The 20,242-nt window shown below is 37.2% G+C and overlaps 1 protein-coding gene across 2 annotated transcripts; it reads right to left on the reverse strand.

Moving 5' to 3' along the window:
- Positions 1–657: 657 nt before the first annotated feature.
- On the reverse strand, positions 658–20,222 carry TSG101 (tumor susceptibility 101). Of its 2 annotated transcripts, none has more exons than XM_032189257.1 (10): positions 20,152–20,222; positions 17,259–17,343; positions 15,044–15,109; positions 14,305–14,468; positions 12,830–12,956; positions 10,625–10,691; positions 8,652–8,743; positions 3,856–4,058; positions 2,103–2,342; positions 658–991 (listed from the first exon to the last, which is right to left on the reverse strand). In XM_032189257.1, exons 1-10 carry the CDS (start codon positions 20,191–20,193, stop codon positions 902–904), a joined length of 1,176 nt encoding a protein of 391 aa, XP_032045148.1. In that variant the 5' UTR covers positions 20,194–20,222; the 3' UTR covers positions 658–901. The 2 variants fall into 2 exon arrangements, with proteins under 2 accessions (XP_032045148.1, XP_032045147.1); XM_032189256.1 differs by having other exon boundaries at positions 8,652–8,746.
- Between the last annotated feature and the right edge of the window lie 20 nt (positions 20,223–20,242).

A 20,242-nucleotide genomic window follows, 5' to 3' on the forward strand; every position in this document is an offset into this window, starting at 1 on the left:
GAAAAGCCATAAGACCCACCTTTGAGCCACACCTACTATTGCATTAAGACCAAGAAATTTTAGTTTTCATACTAGCTTTGCCAAAGCAGTCCGTTGGTCTTAATTTACAAAAACAAATGGAGGAGGAGAGCAGCATGCTGCTGGGAGGCAGTAAGAGCAGCACCACGTATCCTTATAACACTCCAAGGTGGGTGATAATCTCCATCACAACCTACCCTCTTCTGCAGACTGTGTTGGGTTTAACCATGAGGCTTCTCGCTGTGGGCTCCCAGAACCTCTGCCCCTCATGGCATTGTGGTGCATAGCATTATCAGCCTCACAGGCAGTGCAAATGTAGAGGCCCTTCTGTTTTTCCTAGCATTTTCTACAGAAAAAAAAAAATGCAATACACAGCAAGGCATAAAGGTACTGTAAGACACGGTCCAGGATGACCATAATCTGATGGCAGTCGATATAGCAGCTAGGTCAAACAGCAGGGCCTCAAAATTCAGTTTCCAGCTTTCATTGGCCACAAGAGAACTGTTACACCAAACATGAATTATTCTAGCTCAGGACACTGAAGTATCTTCCAAATCTCAAAAGTAAAATGAAAGAATGGTTCAGCTGACACTCCATAAGCCAGGCCTGTTTGTAAAGAAAGTGCATTGTACACAATTCTGTAGAGGAAGAAAATATGCAACAAGTTTTATTCAGCGTAAGTCCACCAGCACGAAGATTACAGGAAATAGAAAGTGCATTAATAAAAGCTAGTCTTTACCAAAAAGAAAATATATTATTGATTCAAAATATCTTACACTTGAATGATGTAATAACTTATTCTGGGAGTCTACTGATTAAGAGAAAAATCAACAGGAAGGCTGCTTCATAAGTAAATCTAACTTCCCAGTTAAAGTCTGAGAATTTAGTAGAGATCACTGAGTCCAGCAGTCTTCCTTGCTTTCTGCATTAATGCTCTCAGCTGGAACTGCTTGCGAGACAGAAGACGTACATGCTGAAAAAAAAGAATAAGAACAGCAGGCTATTGGGAAAGTTCTGATAAACATGTTAATTCTACAGCAATCCAAATTTTGAAAACATGACACAGTCCATAACCCAAATGGGATGTTTATTTTTGGAAACACTAAAAGCATTAGTTCTCCAAATGGTATTTTCTTGGCTTATAATTGTAAATGGCTACCAAATGCAATCACTATAGTATATTTTTGTGATTTAATAATTAGTTCTACACAAATTCTTATCATACAGGAGATGTAATGTGTACTCTAAGGTGAACTGAACTGAAGACCAATTAACTTCCCATGGGGGAGAAGATTTTTTTTTAAACTAGCAAGCTACCTAAGAAGGAAATAGTATGTTTCTACCCAGTGCATCGTCTGCTGAATATTAAAAGCCAAGCTGATGCAGTGACTTGGGGAAACCTTACCCCATTAGAAAGAGACGAGACTGCTAAGTCTCATAACACTGCCTTGGGGTCACTCGGTGACATTTTTGCACACTAACTTTTCAGATCCAATTCAGACAACCATGTTGTGAAGTTCCATCCTCTAAAAAAGCATTTTTAATATATTCAAAGTAATAATTCTGTTTTAATTTTCAGTGCCACCCACCACACATGTAAGCTCAAAATAGAAGACATGAAAACTGTTAACATTAGGAGCAGCAAAGAGTCTCTAAGAAGGTCTCTGCTAGAGGTGGACAACTAGCTGGCTTCTCAAGGTCTCCTTCCACTTTTCATTTCTGAGAGTCTAACACTCCACTGTTTGCCTCAGCTGACACATCTGTAGACTACAAGTGAAAAGCTGAGTACTCTAGTCACCCTTAGTTTTGTCAAAATCAGTATCCAAGTCCAAAAGAAAGCTTGTGTTGAAACTATTGTACATTTCTAATGATGAGTTCGTATCTATAATGCTTTTCAAATCGGCCTTTCATCTTAATTTTGAAATTCCTCTTTTAAAAAAGTTTTGTTTCTACCCATATGTACTTCTGCACTTACTGCACCTTCTTCAGTGAAAACATCATTAACATTAATAAGCTGAACACAAGAGTTCAAGGGATTTAAACACATTTAAAATGCATGTCATAAACCATCCCAAGAAGCCTACCTTTAAAAAGACATCCAGATCTATCACGCCACGTCTCAGTGCTTCCCCAAGATAAAAAATGGTGTCTTCAATTGCATTTTCCTCTGCATATAAGTTCAGGATCTGCTTGTAAAGAGGTGCTGTAGGAATGATAACTTCATCTATATCATTATTTTCTGATTGATTTTCCATTTTCTCTAAGGCAGAACTGAGCTCCTCATCCTTCTTCTTGAGAAGTTCAATGTTCTTGTCAACTTCAGCCTAAAAACATTGAAGAAGTTTATTTCTTAGCTTTCAAGAGCTGAATGTCATCTTATGTCAAGCTGTCTTGATAACTGTCAATATTTTTAGAAATGCCACTTGATTATTTATATCTCTATACACCTCCACTATGATTTTTACAAAAGAAAGGGCTAGCAGTCTATATATTTGAGATTCTATCATTTTAAAAGTAAAAGCTGTTTTAGATTATCATGTCAATCCATTACCAATTTTAATTGTAGGGAAGGCACACAAACAGCCTCAGCGTTTTGAAGGTACTACAAAAGGAAAAGCAATGGTTTAAACAAGCTAAATATAATAATAATGAAAAAAACAAAGCCAAATTAATTATTTTCTTTGGAAATGTATCCTTTGTAGTAAGTTCCTAGATAAGTCCGCTGAGCATGCATCACACACACACTCTAAGCCGTATTGACAGGAAACAAAAAAAAAACATGCTGGCTTTACCACCAACGGAAACTATAATTTAGCTGCATCTGTAAGAGAAATAGTCAACACCTCTGTTTTAATTTGCTTCCCAATATTTTCCATGTCCCACAGCTAACCAATTGGAAGAGATGATTCACATCTGTTCTCCTCATATTACATACAGACCATTATCAGATTCCACTCTTCCCCCGACCCCCTCCATCTTCTTCCAGATTTACGTCCTAGCTTACTTAGTCATCTCTTCTATGCAAGCTTGCTCACATGTTGGATCACCCTTCTTGCCTTTCTATCATACATCTGCAGTTCTGTTATGTCCTTCCTTTCCAAGATAGTGAAGACTACAATTACACACGGCATTCACTCAGTGGAGTGAATGCAGTGTGTAAGCACATCACAGATCTGTATAATGACATAATGGTATTCCCTGTTCTCTGCTCCTTATTTACAATTTCTAACAGTCACATTTTTTTTAAAACAGTTTTTGAACACTGAGCTGATTGTTTCTGAAACTGATCATTAGTCCCAAAATCTTATTCCCAAGTGAGAATGCAAGCAGCAGATACAGTAAACAGAAATCAGGCCTTAATGAAAAACTTAGCAACAAGTTCTGAGCATAAGGAGTAGGAGAGACTCTCGTTTGGAAAGGAAAAGTGGAGTTATACAAGGAAGCTGTGACTAAAATCAGCGTCTCTGCACTAAGACACTGCAATGTTCTCCAGTGCTACTGTCGTACATTATTAGCCAGAAATGGAGACACAGTGATTAAACACTCCCACAACATTCATCATCTTTTCTAGAGAGTATGGGCAAAAATATCAATACTGTTGCTCTACTGTTGAACAACAGCATTTTTAAGACATCGCACAGTGTGTTTTAGGATCACTGCTATTTCCAACTCATCTCTCCTGAATAGGTGCACCTCAGTTTAGAAAGAGAATACACACTTGTAAAGCAGTGCAGTGGATGTTTTGGTATTTATCTCATGCTAAATAGAAACTAGTCACATACTTCCGTTCCCTGCTAGAAATACTCAGATATAGAGCAGTGTTTCATCTCCGCTTACCACTTCTTGATCCAGGCGAGTTACCATCTCTTCCAGTTTCTGGTGTCCTTTCTTCAGGTCTTCTTCTGTCCGTTTCAAGGCATTGAGTTCAGCTTGTGCACGATCCATTTCTTCTTTCATCCGCCATCTCAGTTTGTCACTGACTGCTGAAATAAGGGAAGCTCGAATGGTATCTTCACTGATAGTTCCATCTCTACTGGGTCCTGCACAAGAAAATTCACAAGCACAAAATTAACTCTCTTCCGCACTGGCTTCAATATAAAGCCAGTTTGGAGAAAATGGCTATCTGGCTGTGTATACTTAGTGACACAGGATAGTAAGAGAAATGTTTTTTAAAATAGTTTACAAAACCTGTGAAGAGGCTACAGACAAAAAAAAAAAAAAAAAGAAATATTAATGTGTACAACAAGTAAACTTAAGAGCATGAATCCATTCATCCACTTTACTATTCCTGCATCCACAGATTTACTTTAAATTAAAAATAGGCTGGCCATTTCCCCCTAAAATCTACAAACATTGGTAGCCTAAGTCTTTGAAAGATGACTTAATTTCTGATGAACTCTGTCAGAATTAACAGATAAATGTGTGTTCAAGCACAAATAATGTAACAGCTGGCCTAAGAAAGAAAATTTGCCTGGAGGTACTCTATTTGGAGGCTTACCAATTACTTATTTTAAGATTAATGAAAATTACTTATTACTTATTTTAAGATTCATGAAAAATAGATGGACACTATGCTAACAGAAATAATGACAATGAAAAAGATATTAACTACTGCTGTTTCCTACTTCTGACAGGGCTTAAGTGACAAATTACTGGACACTGATTCAAAAGCTTACAACATGTTCTACTCTCCAGTTAGTTTCACAATTATCTTTCTCTTTCAGCCAGCCTAGGGCAGGCATGGGAAGACAGTAAAACAATCAGTATTCATAAAGAACATTTGTTGGTTTATTAACATAATCTTCCTTTAACAAGCAATATTTACTAAAACCAGAAATGCTTATCAATTACATTAGCATATCATTTATAGATATGTTTTAGCAGACTAAAAGTAGATGGCAGACTTTTAGAAAGATGTTCTGTATTATACTGGGCCTATATTATTTTTTTAATAACTTTTGCAGGATGATAATGTAATGATGGAAGATAGAGGAAGAGGTTTACTAAAGGCAACCATGAAGAACCTGTGAAAATTCTCCCTGGACAAAGTCTTTTTTTTTAATATATGTTAGTTGAATCAAAAGTATTAAATCAAGCATACAGAGGTGCTGTGAAATCCATTTTACGATTCTAACAGAGGTGAGCAAATATTTTACTCTATTTTAGCTAGAGCATAACAAAATACATGATAATCATGTATTTCATGATATCATGAACACATGACAAAAATCATGATGAAATACAATTTGACCTCAGTTATACTAATTTATCAGTTTCACTTGGTTCATGGCGCCCAGAAACTTCAAGGGAGTAATTGTAGTAGCAGTGAAGCAGATTAGTAGCCACTATTGTTCTTGTATTATATAACTGGTTTCTAAATTGATCAGTGTTAGCTAAAACAGCAGCTGAGGCTGCTATGTAATTGAGGTTACTACGTAGATGATTGCTGGGTACAACTTGTAATTTCAATTCATTAAATCACAGTTCCATCCATAAATAATAGTACATTTAACACATTTCACTAGTCCCTCACCCTCTAAAACACTACAGGCTTTCACATTTAAGCCTAAATATTACCTATTGCTTTTGCAAGTCAGCCTTTCAATGAGACTACCTTATTTCAAGAGTCTGTGCAACTTCCACCTTTTAAAATAAAAGGTAAACTCTCAATATTGACCTCAGAAAGTTTTGCTTATCTGCAGACCAGGAAATCTTTGATTGCTCTAGGGAGTGTGAATTGGCTACTGGTTGCTGGATTGTACCAGTATTAGAGTATTGATACTCACTAGAGTATCTTTGAGTAGGGTACATATCCTCCTGATAATCAGCAATGATCTGGAACACGCTGTCTAAAGATTTCAGTTCTGCCTTAGGACAAAAAAAGCATCCGAATCAAAAAATTAACAGTTTTCTGTTAGGATCTGAGCATAACTGTTTTAAATAAATAAATAAATAATAGAAAAAATTATTTTGAGTTTCTGTTGGTATTGTTATACTAGCAAAATGTTGACACGACCACACATCTCCGAGAATCCTCAAAACATCCAAAGAATTTTTGGACCTCCACTGCTAAGCAGAACAAGACTGCATACATTCGACTCTCTTCCCTCCCTATGCCTTTTCCTCTTATTCCCATCCACCTTCCAGTACACAAAACCAATTCCATGCCAGATATTTGAAAAAACAAAGCTATGCAACTGACAGAAGAGTAACAAAGGAAAAAATGCATATCATGCTTACTAATGTATCAATTTCTTCTAAAAAGAACAACACCTCAGATTACTAATGTGTTTCTTATATACAAATTGCAACAGAATTTGTAGAATTTTAAAATAATAAAGTTCACTTTAGACAGTATTATTAATCTCTAACGCCATACCCAGCAATCAATTCTTTTTTTTTTTTTTTTTTTTGATATTTCTCACTATGAGATATTTTAAAAGGTTTGCTTTAACAATAAAGAAGGACTGAAAAAAAACACCTAACAATGAAAGTTCTCATACAAGTCTCAACAGGTAAGAAAAATGTTTTTGCATGTATGAAGGACTAGCAGTTAGATTCTATATGTCTTCCTAAAGAGCATGAACCCGTAGCATTTTATGTCACTTCCATAATTAGCCCAGCCTAGGGAAGATTTTATGGCACAAAGCCTGTAAATCCAGAGAGCACTGAAACCCTTAACCTTTACCAGGCAGAGTCTGGTTTCAGACATGACCTTAGAGAAGCAACGAACTAGTAACTGCATCAGGTAATTAATGGCAGATTACGGAACAGAAAGAAAGAAAAAAAAAAAAACAACCACCAAAGGACTATTTGAAAAACTGGCAATTATATATATATTAAAAAAAAAAAGCTACTCTGTATTTTCATTCAATCCAAACTAAGCTCACTAAAGGAAACACTCCACCACCATACAAACAAAATTCTCAAGTTTTACCTCCTTCTATGTTCCCAATAAGCTATCACGATAAACCATAGTCCAACAACAGCAGAAAAAAATCTGAATAGGAAATAAATGTTTGCATGTTGAAGCAAAAGAAGTTTACTGTAAATACATTGGATGATTAAAGAGACATCTTTGCATTTCATGTTGCATGAGATAAACCACACACAGCAGGTGCATGACTTTTGCCTAGCTGCATCAAAGGAAGCTGTCTAATGTTAAATTGCCACTATAAAATCCGGCACTACAACATACCAGATAACCTAACTCAAGACTCTATATTTTAAATTAACTCTACCACATAAAAGCAAAACTGGATCTGTTTCAAGAGATGCTGCAGAAAGCTGACGTTCCCTAGAAAGGTTACTAACAGACTGCTGCATGTCTGACAATGAGAGCTGCTGGGGACTCCCAGCCCGCAAGGAGCCAGCAACCCTTCAACACTGAGTACACCTTGGCTGGAACAGCAGCTTTCTTGTAGAGTGTAAAGCAGCCACACACATTGCCTAAGAGTGGAAATGACCACTAAAACAGCCAACAGAGAACACTTCTGTAATTCAGAAAGCTGAAATAACTTGGACACGGAGGAGGAGGATGAGGCACAAAAGAATCAAAATATGACTTGTTTCTAAGTTGTAGAACAACAGAACAATTCCTCAATTTCTTTTTAAGAGTAAGTCAAAGCCAATTCCTTTGCCTTCCAATTCCTTCCTTTGCCAATCTGTGAGCTTGCTTTGTTCCCAAGAAGGTGAATTAAAGCCTCAAAATACACATGGTTCTAGAGTGATGAACGTGTATAAATAATTGGGAGCTTGCACATTAAATTAAAAACCTGTGGATGTGGTTTTTAATTGCAGTGCAAGAGATTACAAATGGCTGATCTTCTGACCAAGGTGACAGAAGCATCTGCATCCTTATCACGTAACTGCTCCTAAAGGACTACCCAATTGCAAAGTCACTGCACCACCTTTCTACTTAATTAGATATTTATCAGCGGTTCCCAATCCATTACACGTACTCACACTAAAAATTAAGGACAGAACAGAAACCAAGCTGGTTTGTTTTTGCCAACACTAGGCAACCAAGCACCAAAATGGGAGAAGATCCAAGTTAATATCCTAGGTCTTGCTGCTGAAGGGAAGAAAGAATATTACCTACTAACAAGTAGGTAATGTCACGAAGCAAATAGACAGAAGAAGAAAGATGCAGTAAAAATCAAGCTCATTCCAAATTCATTGAAAACCTCTGCTTTAGGACTTCTGGAGTAAAAGTATAACTATATATAAAAACTGAGACTAGTAGATGACTAAGTGTGGACAAAAGCACTTTTAAAAGCTGAGACCATGAACGAAGAGCAATACAATCAAAAGTCACCTACAGTTAATGGGTGAGGGGGAAAAAAACATCTTAAGGTGGTTACATGCACTGTTTTTTCAACATACTCAGAGAGCAGACGCAATGTATTGTATACAATCAGGAATTTAACAAGTTTCTGAGTAAATAAAGTGAAAGACAAAGGATGCAAAATGTGTTATATTCTTTCTTCAAGTAACTCTTTTTTTTTTCATTCAAGATCAGTATTTTAGAAGGTCAGGTTAAGAACAATAAATTCCTTTTTCCATTTTCCGTCTTTACATATCAATTTCAGTGGGAAGCTTCAATTCAAAGAGATACTTTCAAAGCTACTCACCAACAGTAGTCACAGGAGGCTGAGAAGGGTAGTACTGAACACTAGTGGTTGCTGGAAACGGAACACCACCTGGATAAGGGTAGTTTGGGTAGCTGCTTTGACAAAGAAAGATATGCATAGGTGATATTTTACAAATAGTTAAATAACGTTAGCATATCACGTTTATGTTTCCATATTAAATACTTACTGACATCATAAAATGCTTAAACTGCAGACCACGTTATACTTTCTCTCTTTTCCTGTTCACATTAACATCTTTCACAACTTGTCTTTCTCATATAATTTGATACCATTTTATCTGAAGCCCTACCTAGTTATTTCCTGGTCAGGCATTTGGACCATACCAATTTCTCTTTAATCACTCAATCTTGCCTTTCTAGAACCCTAAGCTACCCAAAACTAATAATTCTAACTTCAAATGGACAAAAAAAATCAATTGTAACAATCTTTAATATTATAAGAATATTAACAGAAAGACTACTGAACTGTTTCATGTAAATGCAAAAATGCTACGCAAAATACATTAAGAACACTTTAGATAGGTCTATTTAGGAGGCAAAAAATTGCCCTTAGAACTTGTCAAAATCCCTGTTTTTCACTCCTTAAAACATACATCCCAATGCTTACTATTTTTTTTCCTTCTTAAATCTAAATGTTACATACTATAGCAACTCCTCATATGCTCTTAACAGAATCAGGACATAAGGATGTTAATAATAAAAAGAAAAGCAGTGTGAAAACATTAAGGTAGAAGGCAATCAGCATCTTGCTACTTGCTAAGAAAGAACTGTAATCGTTCTGGAAAAGGTTTATTCATTTTCACTTTTACATAACATACTTAAAAGCAAATGTTTTATTTCATATTAATAGAATGCTTTTGAAATCATTTTGTGCCCTTCAAGTTCTCTTAGAGTGCTCTGAATTAGTTTTGTTAGTTACTTAAGATTTAGGTATTTTTCTAGAGTATTAGCTACTTACAACTACTTAAATGAAACCTTCACAAAGATGGTAATTACATTATGAAGTGCCTCTTAAGTCTTTGCAATTTTAACCTTTTGGGGGTAAGGTTGACTTCCTGCTGCTAAGAATTTCTCATCTTCTAAAAATCTACCTTCTAAAAGTACACTTTAAAACAATATGTATTTGCTGAAAAGTTCTAAGATCATCCAAGTGAAATTCTAAGTTAAATATTCATTTTCTAAAAGATAGTCATTAATTTCTTCAACAGCTCTCTGCCGTATCAACTTTACTTATACACACAACAGTCATATCTGCACGTGCAAATATGATACCCAGAGAAAATATGGTTAGCAGAGTTTTATGAATGGCAATTGTAACACTGTGATAAACAGCTTTTGCTATAAAATGGAACATTAATGGTGAGAGCAGAGCCAAAGCCGAAGTACAAACTGCTCCTCTTCTAACTGCCAAAGAATATTGTTGAAAGCAACAGTTCATTCTAAACAACTCTTTAAACTATTACCAGGAGGTACTCTGGTGTGACTCACTGTCAGCTTTTAATGCCTGTGAAACAAGATCAGGCATAGAGAGGAAGAAAACACGTGAAGGTTCCCATTAATCCAACAATTGTTTTGTCCAATTACTTGAATTGCCCAGTTGAGGGTACGTGCCTTTATATAGCAATCAGCATAACCTTATAAAATCAAATTCATTATACAAGTGAAGCAAGAGAACGTGGAGTTAAGTAATCATTTTGAAAACATAACTGTCACACAACTACATTACAGTTTAAACAACAGTAAGAAAACTATACCTTTCTCCAACTTTCTTCTGGCTATTGACAAGAGTTCTGTCCTAACTCATGAGCACACATTGCAAACATAACAATTAGGTGATAAATGATGAGATTCAAATCCATCATAAGAAACAGAATACGAATAAGACTAGATTTTGCTCAGAGAAACCAATCTGTTATGTAAATGATAATGCAAAGTGGTTAAAATAGTTCTTACCTTGGGTTTGCAGTGCTTCCTGGTGGATAGGGAGTTATTCCACCTGGCATGCCTGGCACATAGGAAGCTAAACAAAATAAGGATTTCACATATTTTTGGAGGAAAAGAATATCACGCATTACTTACAATTGCTAGTCAGAACATCTTCCACTGAATATTTATTTTCTTAATTATTTTAAATATAAATTCACCAATGCATGGATAAAAAGTATATCAAATTAAAAATGCAGTGAGCAATTGTACTAAGTAAATCATGAATGCATAAGAAAGTCTCTACAGCAAGAGAACTCAAAAAATGGGTGCGTTAAAGATGACAGACCTGATGAATTTTGTCTCCATATTTTATATTATGGATGAGAAAAAATAACCTTTCCAAGGAGTCATTGTTCCCTACTCACTAAATTACGAGCATATAATTTAAGTACCTTCAGAGTAGGCTTAACAGTTGATTAGCTGTTTAACAATCCAATCACACTATTTAGCAATTTCTGCCATTTAGAAGTTACACTTATAAAAAAAATTATCAACAAATATAAATGTCTAAGGCTTTAACACAGCCGTAGTAATTTCAAGTTTCTTCTTAGAAATCTGACGATTCTATTACTAAAAATTATTATAATTTACTACATGGTTATAGTAATCTTAGGAATATTACCTTTTTACCTTTATTTCTTTTTTTAAGCCTCCCTAGCTACCTACATCTTCAATAACTTTCAAATAATTCAGGATTTATGTTTTTTTAATTAAAGTGCTTCACTTCTTAAACAGCATTATCTAGAACTTAAAAATGTGACCAATTGTCTTTAAAATGAAAAAAATGAGTAGTCAAGCAATACTGTAATAAATCTAAGCAGCTATTAATAATACAAAAATCCTGAAATATTTTCATTAAAATTACTTCAACTATACTAGTCATGAGTAACTACAAAGGAACAAAGCAGTGTCATGTTTCAGTTGATGATCCTCCCTGGAAGCACAGTACAGGTCACAGCTTCCACTAGAAGTGCACTGTGCTGACACCTGCTGTTCCTGGACAATCACAACAGCTTGTTTGTTACCTAGTGCTCCTATGGTCAGGCAGGTTAGCACTGGACAAGTTAAAAAGCCCCAAACACTTACCTATAGCCACCTAACTCTAATGGTCCTATTTATGTTTGCTACCTCTCTTCTCATATGTTAGAGAGACTAAGACCTTAATATAAAGTTTTTTTCTGTGAATTGTAATGACTAATTTTTTTTAGATGCAACTATGATCTGATAAAAGACATTTCATTCAAAACCACACACAGCCTTAAAAACTGCAAAAATATAACCCCAACTAAAATCAGCTTACCAACAAATTATGTAGAACTGTTATAATACCATTAAATACTCTGCAGCTTATCTGCTTCCCCCCTAGTCTTTCATGAATAGCTCTACTCTACTGTTTTCTTCCCATCCAATTCAGTCTTCTCTTTCCTGTTTCCCACTTCTCTCCTCCCCACCTATCCTCAGTCTTTAAATAAAGTTGCTTCCAGAAATTTATAAACTAAAAATATTAAAATATTTTAGCTGTTTAATATATAAAATATAATATTTAAAATATTAAGATTTTTGCAATAAAACGTGTCCTAAGTCGGAGTACCAAATTAACAGAGAAGCCTGAAAAATCATGTTTTTCTTTTCATTTCATTCATTCAAAACCTGAAGCAGGTTTTTCTTTTCATTTCAGCCAACAATTACTAACAGCTAAACAAACATGATTGTGCACATGGGCAACACAAGCAATAGGATTTTGGCATACAGAGATGTATTATCAAAATACAAAAAACATTAAGATACAGTTATCTGAATATATATATATATATATATATATATATGTATATATATATATATGTATATCCCTGAATGTTGACACATTAGCAGTTTTGATTTGGGGGGAGTGAAAGTATGTGTGTTGTTTGTTTTGTTATCTTTTTCTGCTTCCCCCCTGCCAATACAACCTTGATTTTTCCCCTGCTTCCAAACACACACAAAAAAAAAAAAAAACAACACAAATTCTTCCAACAGATCAAAAAGGTCTGGCACAGCACAAGCGAATTCATTACCCATCAGTACAGAAAGCCACTTTAGTGTAATATAATTTCTCAACAAATTAAAAACCACCACCACACTTCAGAATATTAACGGGAGCATTTGTGGAAATCAGTAACCACAACCACTTACTAGTTGGTGGGCCAGTTGCCTGGTATGGTGGGTAGCCTGCCGAAACAGTAGGCCGAGAAAAGACTGGAGGTTCCTCACCAAACACCACAATCATAACTTGAATCAGTTCCAGCAAGTCTGACTGAGGCTGCGAGGATAAACGAATCAGATGTTGATTTCTGCTGGCAGATAGTTTACCTTACTCTAACAACGACACGGTACCATTCTATCAGCTTCCAAAAGCCATCCTTTCATTTGTTTGTATGCATGTACACAAACACGCACACATGTATATTTAACTTTCTTTATGGATTCCTTTACAGATTGCAACCTAGCTAACTGGTTTTCAAAACAGTATAGAGAAATACACGATTCTGAGCATTTACTTCCAGAATAACCTGGTGAGCATGTGGTGCCATATCAACCATACGGCAATAAATGATTGCAGATGACTGCACAATGATGGATTATAATATTTTCTTGAAGCTTAAATCAGCTCTTCCACACAACAACAAAAAAAAAAAAAACACAACACACATCACAAAGTTTTGAGACATTCCAAGTTAATACAATACAGCTTTTGCTCCAGTTCAGAATGGCTCAACAGAAAATAATCTAGCCCATTTAAGGAGTTGCACATAAATGTCCTTTAAGTATAGCTATGCTGGTTTTCTCAAAGTTTATAACTACTTTTTTATAGGAATGATTTCATTTCTCTGAAATAAAGGCAAGCTTCGTGAACGCAGTACTAGTTTAAGCACCCTATTTCTTGATTTTCTTACCTCTGCAATCCACTCAGTAATCCAAAAAACAAGTTTATTTTATTCTTACCACCCTCTCTATCTGCATCTTCAATGATCCTCCCGCTTGGGCGGGACCTAAGTGCTGATCTTTCCACTATTCCCACACAAGTGCTGAACTACCACCCATGTTTATTACATCTATTGCTGCTAATCACTTTTGATAGAACTGCACATCTTGTCAAGTTCTTCTGACCTTGTCAGAATATTTTATTTTCTTTAAACATCCATGTTTTGGTCAAAACTTCTCTGAAACCTGTACCGCTCAATGACTTTATTAGTAAAGCAAATACATACATATACTCAGAGCTCCAGCAAAGTTTGCCTGAAGTAGTCTAAATGCTCATGCAGCAGTCCATTTTCATCAGAGATTAATATCAGCCAGAATTTGTAATTTGCCTTGAGTAAATACTCTTATCTCAAGGTAAATATTCTTATCTTCATATCAGTGTTCTGCCAGGCAAGGAAGCCCATGCTGCACTGTTTAATCAGACAAGCTGCCGCTAAATTAAATTAACCAGGCAACAGAGAACACTACAGTGGGAACTTTAAGACATTACAAACAATAAGCAGTTGCATTCTTTAAATAAATGGTTTAAGATGCCAAATAAATAGGACTGCTTTTTGTTATAAATGGCACAAATATCTAAAGAAAGTCAGAAGAGAATTTAACAATTCCAAGTTCTTTATACTTACGTATTTCCACTCATGCAGGTAAGGAAGGTATATCTTTCCATTCGCATCAACATGCTTCCCTGTCTTTATTGTCATTGAGCTAGTGGGTTTAACAAAACAGATTGGGGGGTTGAAAGGGTAGGTGTCCAGCAGCCACAAGCAAATTGGGATATTGTAGGTGTTACCTAAAAAGAGGTTTTGAAAGATTTTAGAAGTCCTGTTCTTTTGTGCTCTGATTTTTAAAACTTCTATCATCCATAAATTCAACTGCACTGACACAAGTTGAAGACAGCATCTACTAAAAACACTCAAATGAAAAGTTCCTGATATGGTGACGAACTCAGAACTTCCCTGATATGGTGACGAACTCAGAACTTTCATTTGCAATTACTGTTTACCACTAATACATTATCTCATTTATTCTGCAATGTAACATTACTAGATCCTAATCTGCATTATCCTTAGCTGCAGCAGTAAGTGGTTTGCAATACTCAATTAGAGAAGTTGAAAAACATGCAGCACTGAAAGATAAACACATGTTACAGAGCTGTACAGGCAAGAAGAGGCAATGATGTATGCTAAGATTTTATTCCACAGCAAAACCAGGACAAATATACTGTGGTTAAGTAAAGGATTTCACAAAAATAGTGGTCACGGAAGTAGTGAAGTTGAACCATTAAAATCTGAACAGTTTTAAATGTGATTTGGGAACATAATGGTTGCAATATTGATGACGATGTTTATAATAATAATAGCATACCTCTGTAAGGCACTGGAATGGTTCCACTCAAGCTCATCAGCTCTCTAGATGAGCCGTCGTTAAAAACTGAAAAGGAACAAATAGTGTTTTTAAAGGAAATCCATTTGTTGTGTTGATCTCTGTTCAGATTACATCATATTTGTTAGTGTAAATGCAGAAGTTACCTGTAAGAAAAATTCTGCTCTTTCACATCTACGGACTAGTAAATGGTCATCTACAGTCAGGTAGCCTCTTACAAATAACGTATTTCTGAGAAAGCATTGACTGACTGCTGTCAAACTACCTTCACCATGAATAAAACTGTCTCCTCAGAGTCCAAGTAGAATATGTAGGAACCACTCAAATTGCTCATCATAAGAACAGCTACAAGGGTAATTTCAATTCAGTTTAAAAGTAACAACTTTTATCTGAGGATTACAGAGAATTCCTTATGCTTTCTCCAAACAAGCATGTCAGCAAGACTACCAAGAACTTGTTGGCCACAGGCATTATTATATTTGTTACATCACAATTAAAGGCAATTTAACCAAATAGTACACCGAAGAGGAAGAAAAACCTAACACTTGACTTGCAGCCACATCTTGGTCTTTGTTCACAAAAAGCACAGGAACCCTGATCTCAGTTTTGAGTCACTGTGTCTAGGTTTCAAAACAATGGATTACTCTTTGCTTAATAAATCAACTTTTGGTAATAATACTTATTTTCTTAATCTCTTCTGAAAGCTTCTAGTCACACTTCAAATGTAGCTGACCATATACAATTATTTTGCTAATGTTCTACAAATGTAGACAGAACATGTCAGGACTTATATGGTGGGTATATACTACTTTATTACTACAAACTTGAAAATTATCTCAACAGCAAGGTAACCATTTTCTTGTAACTCATTTCACAGCTCCAAACAGTAGCAGCCATCTGTAAGTAATTCTGTGCTCAACCTTCCAAGGAAGCTTAGGAAGAGAGAGGTAACAAATGAGCTTCATGCTACAGCTCAGTGCTTTTTGGAATTTGGATCACTCTACCATAATTGCAAACTTGCATACGAGATTCCAACCACAGCCTTTTCACGACTGCTTTTGATTCTCTGACCACTGCACAGTTTATTATTACTGTTATATTATTATTGTTAATATATATATTACTTCCATGACAGCTGCTGGCTTAGAGCAGTTCAAGTTAAAACTCATTTATCTTCTACCTGCCTACATCCCTCCTCAATAATTGTCGATCCAGACTGTAATCTATAAAGCAAAGTACAATAAATTTTTTATCATATTTTATTAATATGAACTGGCTCACAGAGGAATCCTATAGGTGACAGAAATAATCACAGAATGGTTTGGGTTGGAAGGTCATCTAATTCCAAACCCTTGCAACAGGCAGAGACGCCTTTCACCAACCCAGGCTGCCCGGAGCCCCATCCAGCCTGGCCTTGAATAACTCCAGGGATAGGGCAGCCACAGCTTTCCCATGCAGCCTGTGCCAGGGCCTAACAGAGGGTGATCATAAGGAAGGTAACCTCAGCAGCTATGCTGGCTCACTGTATTTTGAGAAATCACACTCTCAACCCTCTGAAACTGACCCTAAATAGCATTTTAACGTACTAAAATTGACACAAAGACTTTAAAATAAAGCTAACAGTGATTAAGTCATTGATAATTTACATTACAAAACCTCTCATACCAGTTTTCTATACGCATGACTGCTTTCCTCATACTTTAAAGCACTGACACAAATATTCATTTTTAATGAAGTACTTGCACATCATCTTACTGTACTTTCTAAATAGACAGAAATCCAAAAATGTCTCTGTATCACAGCAAAGCTCAACTTGTGTGGCCGGTTCACCTGCTGGGCAGCTGAACCCTCTTCTTTTGATGAGGGGAAGTAAGAAAGCAGCTAAGAAAGCAGCTGGGGTGGAGTTTAGCTGCTCAGCGGGGTAAAACCCCCACAATTCATAACATACCAGCAATCTCCAGAGTACTAACCTCTGAGCAATCAAATTTTAACTGTGGCGAAATGCAACACTCCTTGGCATATTAGCTAACTTTTCTGTATTACTGTCTGTTTCCAAGGAAGTGTTGATGTCAAAGATCATAAAGATCGTCTTAAAATTCTATATTCTAGCTTTAATCTCCTTCATTCCCACAAAAGCTACCAAATATACGTAAAACAACAACAATTCAGTAACAAAAACTTTGTCACGCAGACTTACCATATGAATCCATAACAGGTTTGAGGTCCTTGTACTGAGTAATGACACTGGTCGTCTCCTGCACGGTGAGGTCTCTGTACTTATACTAGAAAACAAGGAGAAAGAATGTTTTTACATCATAAAGCTTCACTGTAATTTAATTTGGTTTTGTTTCACAAAATAACCTGCATTTATGAGAGCTTCTGGGCTCCACTTCCTATATAATTTACCCAATTTTAACATGTTAAGATGCTTTTATTCTCAAATAAGAGTCCATACATCAAGTGATTTTGGGAAAGCTATCATATTTTCATTGATGTTCTACCATAACCAATGTTACATTTTAAGCAAAGCCAAATACTGGGACATAGTATTTATCAGAACTTCTGCAAAACAAACTGCCATATACCTTTCCAATTGACAAACACATATCTTCTGAGTGAAATTAAGACTACCCACACATCGTCATCCATCAACAAAACTAAATCTACGTCATTTAGAAAAGCAAGGAAAATTATCAAATCCTCTTCTGGACATACAGAATAACCACAAAGTAGAAAAGCTCTAAAGAATTTCACACACTTTTAAAGTTTTTAATACAATTTGTAATACAAATATGAGGAAAACAAAGGATAACTATGAGAAACAAAAGAATACTCTTAGCCATGAGAGTATTTGTGGATCTAAAAAACAGAAAACAAAAACAAAACCTGCGTCTCTGAACCATTAGTATGACATTTTAAATATTCCTGATGCACAGCTATATACTATTTGAACCTCACAGACCACTTTCATAGCACTCGTAGTACAGTATTAATCAATTGCTATTATTATTAGCAACGAGAAAGCAGACATTTCAAGGCACCATACTATCAGTAACACCACCAGTTTCATCCACTTGCTTTCTCTGGGAGCAGGGAGTGCGTCTCAGCCCAGATTTAAGTCTCAGAACAAGAACCCCCAGACACTGGAGGAGATGCTCCTGGCCAGCAGAGAGCTGGTTTCACCAGGTAGTGCAGCTCTGTAACCTTCAGGTGTCTCAGGGACCACAGACAGCGACCCTTCATTCAACCATGACCCTCCACAATGCGGCCTGAAACCCAACACATGTTGATGCTGGCAAGAAATTAATTCCAACATTACCCAAGAGCAAAGCCTGGTGCCATGGCTAAGGGTCACCTTTGCTCTGAAAAACACTCCTGAGTTGTAAAACTTGGAAACTAACACTTGTTTCCAGTATCTACAGAGGGTGAAAAAGATGCCAACATTGGGCATCACAACTCTTACTTGAGGAGGTAGGCTGAGCGTGCCCCGCCACTTGCTCTAACACCTTAGTCTACCAAAAGCTGCAACTCCAGCATTTTACTCATCAATGAATACCTAATATCTATTTACACAGGACAATTTTGAGGCCTTCCCCCAGTACCAGCTTAGTAACCCAGAAAGCAAGTCAAAAGTACCTCAAATTTTAACATGAAAGAGGAAATCTGTCACAAAACGATCCCATCACCCCCAACAGAAACTTTCAAACAAGGGCAGAGTGAGGCCAGACTGGAGAAGGGCAGTGCATGCCCCCATCACCAGATCTGGTTCTGCAGCAGGAGGGAGAGCACTTCTCCAGCCATGAAAAAAAAAAAAAAAAGAGGGAATTGTTTATAGGAACATACCTTATATTACAGGATGTAGGCTCAAGAAGATTGGCACAATCAAAAGAACAAGAACAAAACCAGAACAGGCTTTCACTAACAGAATCTCCTAACAAACATAAGGATTTGGAATAAGGATTTAAGCCCACTTGTAGTACAAGAGTCCCAGGTCAGGTTAATCAAAAGCAGACAAAAAACTGCATGCTTGCTTAGCAGACATACTAATACTGATATTACAAGACAATCTTTTTCTGTGTTCGTATAGTAAGGAGCTGAGGATTTCCAAAAAATGCCAAAATCCTTCTGGAAAACGCAAGACCTTAGTGACCTCTATAAACGTAACTAAAACTGATTACTTTAAACTCTTGATTTTTAAGTGTTTTTTTTTCCTCCTCAAGTATCAGATGGCAAATGCACCTTCCTCATTCTACATATCAGGTAACACGCCACAAAGAGATGAAGCTTGCCAGGTTCAGGCAGCAGGTCAACACCTTGAATTGAGCTACGTGTGTCTCCTCCCATGCTGGGGCTCAGTGTTTTGATATCTCACACACGGCTACGCCTACTCCTCAGATTTCCTCTACAGAACAGAAAGTGGAGCTATTCTTGAAAAATACAGGCAAGTGCTGAAATAGTAACTTCACTTTTCCTGAACTGCTCGATTCATGCACTTTTCACTGAACTTACCTACAGAAAGTCAGATGGCACTGGGGGCTATAAAATGGGGGTGAGGCAGGGTGGAATGAAAAAGAGATAAGGACGAGGAGTCACCGTTGATTCTTCCTCTTCTTGCCATGTCAGTCATTCATTAATGGGAGACAGAGCAATACAAACACACACTGCCACTTGCTGGCACCGAGCTAGCGCTCAGCATTCCTTCTCGAGTTGAGAAAAGGAGGTGCTTCCGACCCTTTGCAGGTGAAGGACCACCAGTTCTGGTCAGATCGCGTGCCACGTTCACTCTGTGCGAACAACACGACTGAACCTCATCACAGCAGCATCCCCCAGAACCAAGCCCACAGCTCCGTCAGGTGCCTAGAGGTGGGTCCCTCTGGGTCCCTCGGGGGCCGTCACGTCCAGCAGCTTTCCACCCGAGGCCCGTCACGGCTGGCCAGGCACCGCGCCTCCCCTTCCCCCGCCTGCGGGTCCCGAGGCACAAAGCTGACCGTACGCCTCCCTCCCCTTCCCCACGCCCCCGCGGCCCCCCGACCCTCCTCATCCCGCGCCCCCCGCGGCCGCGGGCAGCCGCCGTCCCGCCGCGGCGCTACCTTGGCGAGCATCTTCTTCAGCTGGCTCTCCGAGAACGCCATGGCGGCGCCGCCCGCCCGCCCCCGGCCCAAACAGGAAGCGCCCGCGCGG

This window comes from Aythya fuligula, chromosome 5 (assembly GCF_009819795.1).
Source record: "Aythya fuligula isolate bAytFul2 chromosome 5, bAytFul2.pri, whole genome shotgun sequence".
In the NCBI taxonomy this organism is placed as follows: Eukaryota; Metazoa; Chordata; class Aves; order Anseriformes; family Anatidae; genus Aythya; species Aythya fuligula.